The sequence below is a fragment of the Cucumis sativus genome, chromosome 3 (genome assembly GCF_000004075.3).
Source record: "Cucumis sativus cultivar 9930 chromosome 3, Cucumber_9930_V3, whole genome shotgun sequence".
Classification (NCBI taxonomy): domain Eukaryota; kingdom Viridiplantae; phylum Streptophyta; class Magnoliopsida; order Cucurbitales; family Cucurbitaceae; genus Cucumis; species Cucumis sativus.
Genome location: NC_026657.2, coordinates 26463375 through 26476116, shown reverse-complemented (window position 1 = coordinate 26476116; position 12742 = coordinate 26463375). Strand labels below are relative to the sequence as shown.

Below are 12742 nucleotides of genomic sequence, written 5' to 3'. Positions count from 1 at the left end.
CCTAGAAGAAGCTCGACAAAGTCATTCCTGCAAAAAAAAAAAAAAAAAAAAAAAAAAAAAAAAAAAAAAAACAAAAAAAAAAAAAAAACAAAAAAAAAAAAAAAAAAAAAAAACACACACACACACAAAAAAAAAAAAAGAGAGAAAAAAAAAAAAAAAGAGAAAGGGAGAAGAAAAGTTTTCTATACCTTTCTGCCGATTTGATGAGGAATAAGCGTTGGATGAGGTATAAGTGAGTAGGGTATGAGTCTATTTATAAGCCCAACAAATCCAATTCCTAAAAGGATTAGGAATGATATTTAATTATTTTTTTAAAAAAAAACAAATCCAATTCCTAAAAGGAATAGGAATGATTTTTTAAAAAATATATATATATAAAGAAAAGATAATCCAATTATCTTATTTTATTTTAAATTATTTCTTTTTTTTGGATAAATCTCAAGTTTAACTTTTATTGAGATATTTAAAATATTTAAAAATTTCAACATTTTTAAAAATATATACATATATATATATATAAATATTCTCAATTTCAAAATTCAAGTTAAATTAACTTGCATATATGACCTCCTTTTTTATGAATTTAAATCGGAGCCATAAATCCAACTTTACCTAAGATTGAGGACCTGATTTTTTTATCTCAAATTAAAATTGGTCATTCCAAATTCTTATGCATCCCCAAGATAAATTAAGGTACGGTAGAAACCTTATCCTTATTTCAAAATTAAAATTTTGGTTATATTCCAAATTTTACTTTAAAAAAAAAAAAATCATCATATTAATTTTTTTTTCCCCTCAAATAAAATTAAGTGGGAAATAAAACTTTGAATTTTTTTAAGGTTTGGCCATATTCCAACCCTTATTTTAAATTTAAATCAAACTCACGTACTAAATTCATAGTTGATTAATTTGATATGCTGAATTGAGTAAAAAAAAAAAAAAAAAGAAGGCTCGGACTTTGACTTCAAATTTATCTTTTCCGAGATTCATTCACCCATATACGTGCATAAATCTCGAAAAGGGGGCATTTTGTTGAATAAGAAATTTTGAGACCAATTACAAGTTGCCACATCATTTATTAAGTTAATGATGAAAAGTACAAATAATTAAATTTGGGACTAATTAAAATTGACACATGCCCCAAATTAAAGAGTTAAAATAAATAAATTGGTCATTCTAATAATGCACATGTTTTCATATTAATCGTTGGATTAAGTTAATCATTTTAGTTCAATTAAGCCAAAAAAAATAAGCTTAATTGAGCCCAAAGACTAAATATAACCTAAGTCCATATGGTTGAGCCCATGGGTCTGGTCCATGGACCAACCAAGTTCAAACCCATAAAGCCCACCAGTGAACTCTATAAATAGAGGAATTCTCCTCATTTGCAGGGGTTGGAAAATTTTGACTCTAGAAGATCCAGAGAGAATTCTTTCCAAAAGCTAGAAGACTCTCTAACTTCTGAAGTTGACCACCCTCGAAGATTGAAGCTGTTTTGAAGATACAAACTTTCTTCCAAGACTCCAACTTCAAGAACATCACGTGCTCCGCTTCCTCAAATCAAGCGTAAGCATTCAACCAACTTGAAGAACATCAACGTGCTCCGCTTCTCCAAATCAAGCGTAGACGTTCAACAAACTTCAAGAACATCACGTGCTCCGCTTCTCCAAATCAGCGTAGACGTTCAAACTTCAAGAACATCAGCGTGCTCCGCTTCTCCAAATCAAACGTAGACGTTCAAACAAACTTCAAGAACATCAGTGCTCTGCTCTCCAAATCAAGCGTAGACATACAGTTGAGAGAGAATCAGAGGATCAAATTCTAGAGATTGAACGCATCGCATCAAATCAACAAAATACAACATCAACCCAAGTTCAAGTCCACGAATTAAATTTCTCCGGAAATCTCGTGCGAACAGCCATTTAGGCATAATTAAATTCTAAAATTCAAATTCAAATTGATATTAAAAAAAATATTTAAATTCAAATTCAAATTGTTATTAAAATTATATGTAGTGTATTATTTAATAAATTGTTTAAAATATAACAAATTTGAAAATAAATATATATACTTGCTATTATTATAGAGGCAATTGTTGCAATATTGTCCAACAACGAAATAGCAAATTTAATTAAGATTTACCAAATTTGAATGTTGTTTGCCAAATACATTGTTTTAATAAAAGAGGCACAATAAATTAAATTTTTAATAAAAATTAATCAAAATAAGTGTAGAATTTGAAATATAAATTAAAATAATTATGTATTATTTAATATTTTTTAATAAAAATATTGATTTTTTTGATTATCATTATTTTAATGATTATATTTTATAGTATTTGAATTCAAAATACCAACGGTAATGGTTGAAAATCTTTAGCAATTTTTTTTTAAAAAAATTTATTAAACATAAGTTTTATGAACTAAATAAATAAATATTAATTAGTTTAATTTAAATACTAAAAATTCAAAAAATTGTTATGAATTATAGAGATATTTTGAGACGATATTGGAAAAATCTCGTCAACATTGTAAATATCATAAATTAGTTAATATTTTCTAAAATTGTTTGTAGTCTGCAAATATACACATGTGACTGTCTAATATTTGACAAATTAAACAAGCATTATCCTGCCTAAATGTATAAATGGGTAAAAGAAATCCAAAAAATTGTGTAACACCGATTTTACTCAAATTATTAATATTATTCAGATTTGCTATTTTTCAGTTTATTATACTAAATTTTACCATTTTCACTCGTATCTCAATTCAAAATAATAAACCTAAAAATTTTCTCTAAAAAATTGCTAAAATATTTTCAACCCTTTTTCATTTTGAATTTAGGAGAATTTCAATCATTGAATTAAGTAATTCTAAAAATATACTAATGGTATATATACAATTACGTAAATGAATTAAAATTAAAAAACAATTACATTAATTAAGTTTATAAAGACTTTTAAATTATGTTCATTTGACTTAATAACATTAATTAAATTATCATTTTGTTTGAAAGTGTAATTAACGTAAATATTTCAATATATTGTGTTCTTATTAAAAATCTTTTATGTGTAAATAATTTGGGATATATTGTTATGAGTTTATCAAACTCTTTCAAGTATAATTAATTTGTCACGTTAACATAGAGAATCCTATCATAACCTCTCCCTAATATCTTGCGATTTATAAGATATCAACCACTTTATTAATCTCAACCTTTTTATATCAACCACTTTATTAATCTCAACCTTTTTTATTTCAAAATATGTTGAATATTTTCGTCTAACCTAACTTTAAATTAAAATTAGTTTTCTTATTAAATCTTAATTTATTTTTAAATTTTAAATTTTGAATTTGAAAATTAAAATTAGTTTTTTTTGTTAAGATCTAACTTTTTTTTATTTGAAAATTAAATCTCAATACTTTTTTATTTCAAAATAAGAATATTTCAACCTTAATAATTTACAAATTAAAATTAGTTTTCATTCTGACCTTAATTTATTTTTAAAGAATTTATTTGTCCAATAAAATAGGGTAAGATACTGTTTTTTGGATTAAATCTCTCAAATTCCATCTACCTTTATTAAATAATTAATATAAAATAGATTAAATATCTCAAATTCCATCTACCTTTATTAAATAATTAATATAAAATATATTTTTTTAAATCAACTAAAATTTTTAAGAGACGTGGAAGATAATTTTTGTATCTTTTTGGTGTGAGGGAAGGTTTTTGTTCTTCCACCCCAAACGCTTGAGATTGCAGTAGACTTGAAAATCGAAGGTTTTTTTTGTATATATTCTTCTTCTTGAAAATGCATGACGAAGCTAAGTTTCTTCTTGAAAATGCATGTGGAGTTGAAGATGAAACTGAAACTTCAAATGGAAGAGGGTAGAGATTGAGATTTGCCCGCTTCAAGGTGGAAAGATTAGGGTTTTCCCACGGGAGGAAGATGAGATCAAAAAAGAAAAATGGAAAACGAAGACGAAGGAAGATTAAAATAGAAGAGAAACAAAAATAAAACAAAAATAAAGAATGAAGATCGTTGCAGCGGGTCTAGAAAATGACTTTGATTGAACAAGTATGTATTTAAGATTTATTAAAGTATATTTATTTTATTTTAACTTTAAGAAAGTAGCTTAGACTTGATGTACATAGGAGTATTTTGACTTAAACCCTAAACATAGGTCAAAAATAGGATGAATCCAAAACTATGTACAAAAATAGGTGATTTTAAACTCATGTTATTTTCTCATTATTTTGTATCTTCTATTTTTTAACTTATTTATATATATATATATATATATATATATATATATATATATATTAGATCCCACACTTTCTTATTTTCTCATTATTTATATGCATATGCATTATGCGCGAGTCCTACCCATTCTATTTTTTTTCTTATTATTATTTTCTTATTTTCTTATTATTATATACATTACGCGTGGGTCCTACACATTCTATTTTTCTTATTAAATTAAATTAAATTAGAAAATATGAATTTAATAAAAAAAATTGAAGATTGAGATACTTAAAAATATATAAAGAAAAAATAAATTAATTTAATAAAGAAATATATTTTTAGAATTGGAATGCCTAATATATATACATTATGCATGAGTTCCACACATTTACTTTTTTTCTCATTATTTATATAGAAATTATGTATATAAATAATGAGAAAAAAAAGTAGAATGTATGTATATAAATAATGAGAAAAAAAAAAGTAGAATGTGTGGAACCCACGTATAATGTATTTAAATAATGAAAAAAAAGAAAGTGTGGGTTCAATATAATATATATATATATATAAATAAATAAATAAAATAAAAAATAGAAGATATGGAGTCCACTTTCATGGTGTGGTGGAGATATACGAGCTAAAATCATTTGCATTCATCCTATTTTTTACATATATTTCAAAATTTACATTATTTTAAAAAAAAAAAGTTTGTAAAATATTTACCATGGACTTGATTAGTTGGATCCAAGTCACTCTAATTACTTGATCCCAACTATAATTTTTGAGATTGAATAGAATTGTGATAGCAACTATCCGAAATTTTTTATTTGGTGAGATGTCTCTGTTCGATTTTAGTCCATATACTTTTAATTGTCTAAATTTTTCTCTATACTTTCCACAAATCTTTTTTACTGTAATTTTAAAATTTTATTCACATGGTACTAATTTGCATGAAAATTATAATAATTAATATGTAATTAATTTTGTTTGACTAAATTTAAGATTTATTGGAATTAAGAAAATAAGTGCACAAATGAAGGTGTAGGAACTAAAATTACACACTAATATTTAATAAAAAAATAATAATAAGTAATTGAATACAGTTTGCTCCAGTCTCGGTTGTAAGAAAAATACTTCTCTCAACTTTTTTAACCATCTGTTTTGACCACGATTTCATCTTCTGATTTTAGTGGGATTATAGATTTTTCACTACTAGTAAGAGTAACTTTCTATGATGTTGAATAGGTATTTCACCCACTTTCTTTTCTCCTTCATATCATTTGAGTCAATTGGCGGTAGTATATGACAATGCTGGTTTTTTAGGCTAGGGAAAATTTTGCAAGCTAGTTCAAATGAAAACGGTGCAATGATATTGTTAGTTACAGTGTGAACTTTTTCTTATTTTTTTTCTTTTTTCTTTTTTCGATTTTGGAGATTAATCCTTTACATTTGGTTTGGATACAAGATGTTTACAAAACATGTATATGACCCTCACTTCTTAGATTATCATGGATGGATTAAGTTTCTCCTAAATAAACATAGCCTAAATGCAGTGTTATCAGCGAGAGCAAGAGAACTAAGGAGCGGCCTGTGCAGAGGCAATAAAAGAGTGAATACTTCATAAACAAAAGAGATTTTCCCATCTAAATGGGAAGTTGTACAATATTTATATTTCTGTAGACAACAGGAGCAACACAATGTTTAGTCACAAAAAGAATACATCTAATGCTAAGAGAGGGAATTTTCTTTTCTTCTTGATTAACCACTACGCTCTACAAGAAAGGCACGGCCAAAACGAAGTTGCTGAAGCGGTTTGGGGGGAAAAAGAATGTCAAATAGATGGTTGAAGATACTATAAAAAACTGCTCGGAAAGAAATGTCATAAGATGAGTTTCAATTTTGTTCTCCACATTTCACCTATCACCTTCTTAGGGGAAGGATCGTCTGGTCCTTTATCTCGTTGTCCAGATGTGAAGTATAGCCATCCATCCCAATATCCAACCAGAGTCGTTTTAACGCGGAATGGAAGCTTCCCTATCACTGACCATTGCTGCAATGCAACAGAAATTTCAACAAAAACATAACTCATGTAAATGCTCAACTAAAATCATCAATCTTGACTGAATTATAATTCTAGTCCTTTGGCTTCACCCTTCTTAATGTTTTCGTCTTAACACTATTGGTTTATTTTAGCTTTCAACTAATCAATTTAGTTCAAAATATGATTTTTTTCAGTTAAATTGAAATGAATATCTACTTCAACCCCATGTATTAAGCCAAAAGCATCGAGTCACTCAAGTTACTAGGTGGTCAGAAAACATAAACAAGGGCAGTGCAAAGAAGGAAGATTTCCCTCTCTTTCAGATAAAAAAAATATATACAATACGTTAAAGAGTTAGATTTTGAGCTTCCACTCTAATTTCCCCTTTAATCTTATTCACTCTAAGACTCAGGTTGGAGCATGAGAGAAAATTAGCGTGTGCGTACCCACTGAAATGTATTGAGACTTATTTAAGTATATAAGGAAAATATAAAATAAGTGATACCTGCAAACGCAGACTAAATTGGAATACTTCTCCATTGAGAACCATCTTCTTGGTTTGAGGATGCTTATCTGTCGTGCCGCCAACAATAACAATTGAATTATTGACCACCACCCAAGCAAATTCTATATGGGAATCTGGTTTTGGCATCGATGGCAACACTTTCCATTTCATATCATCATCCAGCATATAAACATCGCTGTAAACCACCTAACTCAACCGAGAAGGAGAAGACTAAATCAGGCATAAGGATACCAAAGTTTATATAGTATCCTTTCTTGCATTCTAGTTTAATGCCTTTTTTCCAATCATAAATAGTATTACAATTAGTTTTCTACATGACATTGAGAAGCGTCAAAATCCTTTGTAGAGATCAAAATAAATGGGCAATCGTGCACACAAACCGATCGATGGCACTTTTTACAGACTTAAATTCACGAAGTTTGACAAAGGGAAAAAGGGTATGCGCATAAAGAAGTTACAGTAGAAATAGACCACTTTTCAAATACACAAGTAAATTAACAATGGAGTTATATAAAGAGATACAAAAACTAAGGAGCAAAGATGTCGAATATGAGCTTACCTCATTCCTGCGAGAGCATTTGAAAATAGGGGATCCTGGTTTTGCCATAAAATCACCTTCTTGACCTCCAATAACATAAAGTCGGTCATCAACAACAATGCATGCCCTGCAACAAACCAAGTAATAGTTAGTAAAAAGAAAGAGAAATCCATGTAGAGAGTGCAAGAAAAAGTTTAGGATGTTTTGATCTTTTTGAGGTCTAAGAGAGACTAAATAGCTGTAGCATGCACAAAAGGAGTACCAAATCAAGCTGGTCACTCAGGAATAAATCATCAAAGGCTTATCTTCACCAACAAACAGTAAAAATGTGTATCAAAATAACAATTATAAGTCATGACAAAAGACATCACAAAGACCTGTGAGGTCCTCCTCGAGGAATAGGTATTTCGCTCCTCCACTCCTTTTCCAAGGCTTTCCCATCCTTCACGGCAAGGCTCCAATGCTCTAAAGCAGGTGTGTGCCGGTTTTCCATGCTACCACCCATCACATGGAGTCTACCTCTCCAAAGTTGAGTTGCAGGTGCGTATCTGCAAATGTCTCATCATGTTAAGACTATTTAATGGAATACGATTTCTACAAAAATCACAATGTGCATCACTAAAAAAAGTAAAATACCTAGGGACTGGTAATGGGGGCATATCCTGCCACTGCCTCGTCTCAGTATCGAGAACAAATGTATGAGCCGTAGGCCCCCGACACTGTGGACCATATTGCCCTGTGACTACATAAATGTACCTTCCATCAGTTGCCATTCCTAAATGCGAATGTGCCATTTCCTTTGGCATGTCAAATCGTCCTCCCCATGTATTATCAGTAAAATTATAAACATCAACATGCGAATGTACCTATTATCCGCCAGAAGAAAAAAAATAAGAAAATAAGAGCCTACTGACAGATACTAACATTGCCAAATCTTCTTCATATCCATACTTGAAGGTAACTAAGTCAATAGAAAAAATAAGAAATAAAAAACAACAGCAGACGGATTAAGTTGGATCAAGTATGCTGAATTTACAGGATAATCTCCTATTCAGACATCAGAAAATTAGACCTAAAGTTTGTTAGAAACTGAAAATCGGTTCTTTAGAGTTTTGGCGATAATTACACCACCTACGCAAAAGTTCTTCCAGGAAAACAAAATATTCTGAGAAATCCACATTACTTCTAAGTAATTTGGCTAGTTGTAAGACAATCAGGAAAGTGACACATGCTCCACTGCTGTCGACCATAAAATAGGTTTACAGAAGTTTGGATGGATGTTTTTCTGTCAGAATGAAGAACAAACGACTTTTCTAGATTCAGAGGCAATCTCTTAAATAAATCAGAATTTTGTAATTGCTAAAGCCTTAAGTAACAAATGGAACTTAATGAGTGGATTTTTTAGTTTTTTGAAAAGGTCTTTTTAAATACAACTTGAGGGTGGAGGGATTTGAACCCAGAACCTCTTGTCCTTGGAAACATATAGATGCCAGTTGAGCTAAGTTCATGTTGCTAGTGAGTAGATTTTCCACGAAGAAAAGTTAGAAACTAGTTGCAGAACTTTTTGTTCTCTGTACATGAATCCAATAGAACTGAAAACAAGGGAAAATTCTCACTGAATCAATGGTGCCATATCCAGCAAATACAAATAGAAGATTCTTGATCTGTATTGCAGCACCATCCAAGCGAGGCACAGGAGCAGTTGTCATCTTCTTCCATGTTAACTCTGGAGCTGGCAGATCAGCAAAGGTTGCTGACAGGGCTCTCCCAGGATTAACGTCCTTGCCGCCTTTAGCAGCCTCTCCCTGCAGTAACCACAGAAGGGGGATAATTGAAAATAAAATTCAGATTGTTCGAAACTTTTGTGAGTGTCTCTTACTCTCATTATAAGAACGTGAGCTGAAATTCTATAATCATAGGATATAAATCTCAGGTAGTTGCCACACAGTTTTTTTATTCAATGAGAGTTTTTTTTTTTCTTTTCATAGAAACAACTGCTTTTGTTGAGGAAAAAAATGAAAGAATACAAGGGCATACAAAAAAACTAAGTCCACAAAAGAACTCACTAAAGAAAGAGTTCCCAACTAAGTAAGTGGTTTGCCAGAGAATAATTTTGATAAAAAAAATTATTAAAAAAAATTGAAACTAAAGCCTAAAAAAAACATGGAACCTCACCAGGGATCAAACTTCACCTAAGATCACTATCCTCACCTCTAAATACTTTACTGCTCTTCTCCTCCTAAAGATCCCACAACAAAGCGCACACTCCACCAAACCACAAGAAACAACTTTTTTCTTCGAAAGGAGGATGAAAGAGGAACTCCCAGATCATTGCAATTCGCACAAACATTCTTGACAACTAATACAAAATCAAACTCTTGAAAAAAGCAGTTCGACACAAGACTAGCAAACTGACACTCCTGGTGACGGTGATCCAGGTTTTCTTCCAGCTTCCAACAAAGGATACTCATAACCCACAATGAAGGTATCTTTCTAAAAAACTTATTTATTGTGTCCATACAACTAAGCAAAACTTGTCAAGTATCTGCATAACTTGCTTTGGAATCTTAATCCTCCATAAAACAGCAAAGACCAAATCGTCAGCAGGAGAGAGATCCAACAAAAGCCTAAAGAAAGACTTACAAGAAAAGCCCTCCAAAGATTAAGTCTCGAAACATGAACATTCTGTCTTCCAAGCCTAAAGTTAAAGGAAGCCAAATGATATAACTGAGGAAATGAAGATGACTGAAGTCTATCTCCCACCCATTTATCTTCCCAAAAATACATTTCCTTAACTTCCCCCCACAACCCAACAAACAAGATGGAAAAGAAAAAAGGGAGCTCAAAAGAAATATCTTTCCAAAAATTACGATGTGTGTCTTTAACCCCTGTCAGGCTTTGGATCATTGCTAACTCACAATCATCCGAAGTCATCTAGCTAACAGAGATTTGTTGTGCAACCTTAAACTTTTTACCTCTAACCTCCGAGTTCACATGTCTCCCCACAACTTCCCAGTTGAACAAATGAAACCCTTTCCCTTCCTCCACCCCTTCCCAAATAAAATCTCTCATGAGACACTCAATGCACTTGCAAACTGAAACTAGGACACAAAGAAAAGGAAAAGGTAATAGATGGGAATTCAAATTCCATTCAACACTGATCTGATTAGGTAAGTTGGAAAAATTTGGGGGAAAAAAAGTTCTTTCATGAAGCTAATCTTTTCCTAATCTTCTCAATCGGGGAGCCCCAAAAAGAGATGACTCTCAGATTTCCTCCAAGAGGAAGGCCAAGGTAGGAGGTAGGAAATTATCCAACTTCAAAGCCAATAAAACCTGCCCATCTATTGAGCTTTTCCTAATCAGAGTTCAAACCCAAAATCTGAAACTTGCTCCTATTAATTTAAATCCCAGACATTGCCTCAAAGAACCCCAAAATATGATTCAGGATTAGCGAAGGCTCCCTTTTGCCAGAGAAAAAAACACATATCATCTGTGAACTAAAGATAAGACAAAGCCACCTCCTTGGATTCAGTGTTAAAAGGCTCAAGAATGCCACCTTCGAACTTGGCTCCTTGAGGATGATACAACTTAAAACATCCTCGACTGGAATGAACAGGAAAGGATATAAACGGTCCCACTGTCTCAAGAAGCCTTAATGGACCATTTGGGATTCTATCGACGAGGATCGAATAATTCACCTTCTTGACACACCCACATCCTTCATCTATACCTGAAACCTTTCTTTTCTATCACCATGTTTAAAAAGTCCAAATCAAGATTATCATAAGTTGTTTCAATGTTAATTTCAAAGAGCACTTCTTACTTCTTTTTGGCTCTATAATTCTCAATGACCTCATTAACTATAAGGCCTTGATGAAGAATTTACCTCCTACCTATAAAAGCTCCTTGTGCCTCAAAGATGGTTGAAGGGAGTAATTTCCTTATAGGATTTGCAATGGACTTAGGTAGAATCTTGTAAGCAATAGAGATGACATAGATAGGTATGAAATCCTTAACCCTATTTGAATTCTCGTTCTTAGGAATGATGCAATGTTTCTGGTATTCTTTAGTTCATTCTCAATGAAAGTTGTTGATTCTATTTTTTTTTTTAGAAAAAAGAATTAAATAAAGAACCAACAACGATGATTTCCAATATAGAACAATTCAAGATACCTCCCTCAAAAAATTCTTCATAGACTCTTTCCAACTCAACCTTAACAAGATTCCAATGATCTTGGAAGAAAGCCATGGAAAAGCCATCCTGGCTAAGGGGCTTACACCTGCAACTCCCCAAAACAACTTTTCTAATTTCTTCCAAACTAAACAGGACCACCAACTCCTCTCCCTTCCTTGTCGAAATGGGAAACTAATCAATACCCTGAACAACCGGTTTAGGCAAGATATCAATCTTATAAAGATTTGAGAACACCAGGAGAACCTCCTCCTAAACCTCCTTATCATAACTCGTAGGCTTTTTTTTTTCAATGAGAGTAGCCAGACATAGTGGTAATTGCTCAATCTCTTAAATTCTAATATAATCCGAAGACTAAACGTTCTAATTCTATACCTTCCCAGGGTTTTCTCAATAAACAATGAAGTACATGTACTCCACAAGAAATTATGGGTACCAAATGGTCTGTAGAGAAAAGGTTAACCCACCAGAGTGGGTAAGGGTTCACTCAATTCCTAAAGAAACAAAAGATCATAATATCAAATTTTAATAAACAGCGAAATATTAACATTATGAAAAAGAAGGAGAATCCAAGTGAACAATGAAGAGGGCAACGCCATGGGTAGTGCTAATCCTTTACATAAGAGTGAAAGCTTTTCAAGCCCATAACACAAATCAAATCAAATTTTTTTTTACAACTCAAGTATAGGTGCAATTTACCGGATACAGGCATAAAACCAAGAGGGAAATCTGAGAAAAGAGAAACTGACCTTGGTGGGATTTGCAGAGTCTGGTTTAGTGGTAACCGGTATGCTGGTATCGGGGTGGTAAGGAGGAGCCCAATTAGATGCAATGGATAGGGAATAAGAAAAGCGAGATGAGGAAGCCCAGATATAGTCGGCGATGAGAGCAAATCCAAGAAGGGCCAAGCATATTAGCACCAACTTGAGTGATGCGTGCTTGGATGAGGGCCTTGCCATTTCTGATTGAAACCCAAATGAAAAGAGAGGTTAGGAGATCTGTGAAACAGAGGATGTGTATGTGTCCTCTCTCGCCCCGTATGAAGATCTTGAACACATGATGATGATATGAACCACCATTAATGCAGCGCCATCTTCAACTTTTCGTCTGCAATCGGGTTTACTTAAGTTTTCACTGTTCAGCTCCCACATCACAGATCCACGTTTTGTTGCTTTGCTTTGTTGAAGTTTTTTTCT

The 12742-nt window shown here is 31.9% G+C and overlaps 1 protein-coding gene across 1 annotated transcript; it reads right to left on the bottom strand.

Moving 5' to 3' along the window:
* Positions 1–5840: 5840 nt before the first annotated feature.
* LOC101223192 (kelch repeat-containing protein At3g27220) lies at positions 5841–12742 on the bottom strand. The gene is made up of 7 exons (XM_004144377.3): positions 12296–12742; positions 8971–9159; positions 7991–8220; positions 7732–7902; positions 7376–7481; positions 6796–7002; positions 5841–6299 (listed from the first exon to the last, which is right to left on the bottom strand). Exons 1-7 carry the CDS (start codon positions 12503–12505, stop codon positions 6129–6131), a joined length of 1284 nt encoding a protein of 427 aa, XP_004144425.1. The 5' UTR covers positions 12506–12742; the 3' UTR covers positions 5841–6128.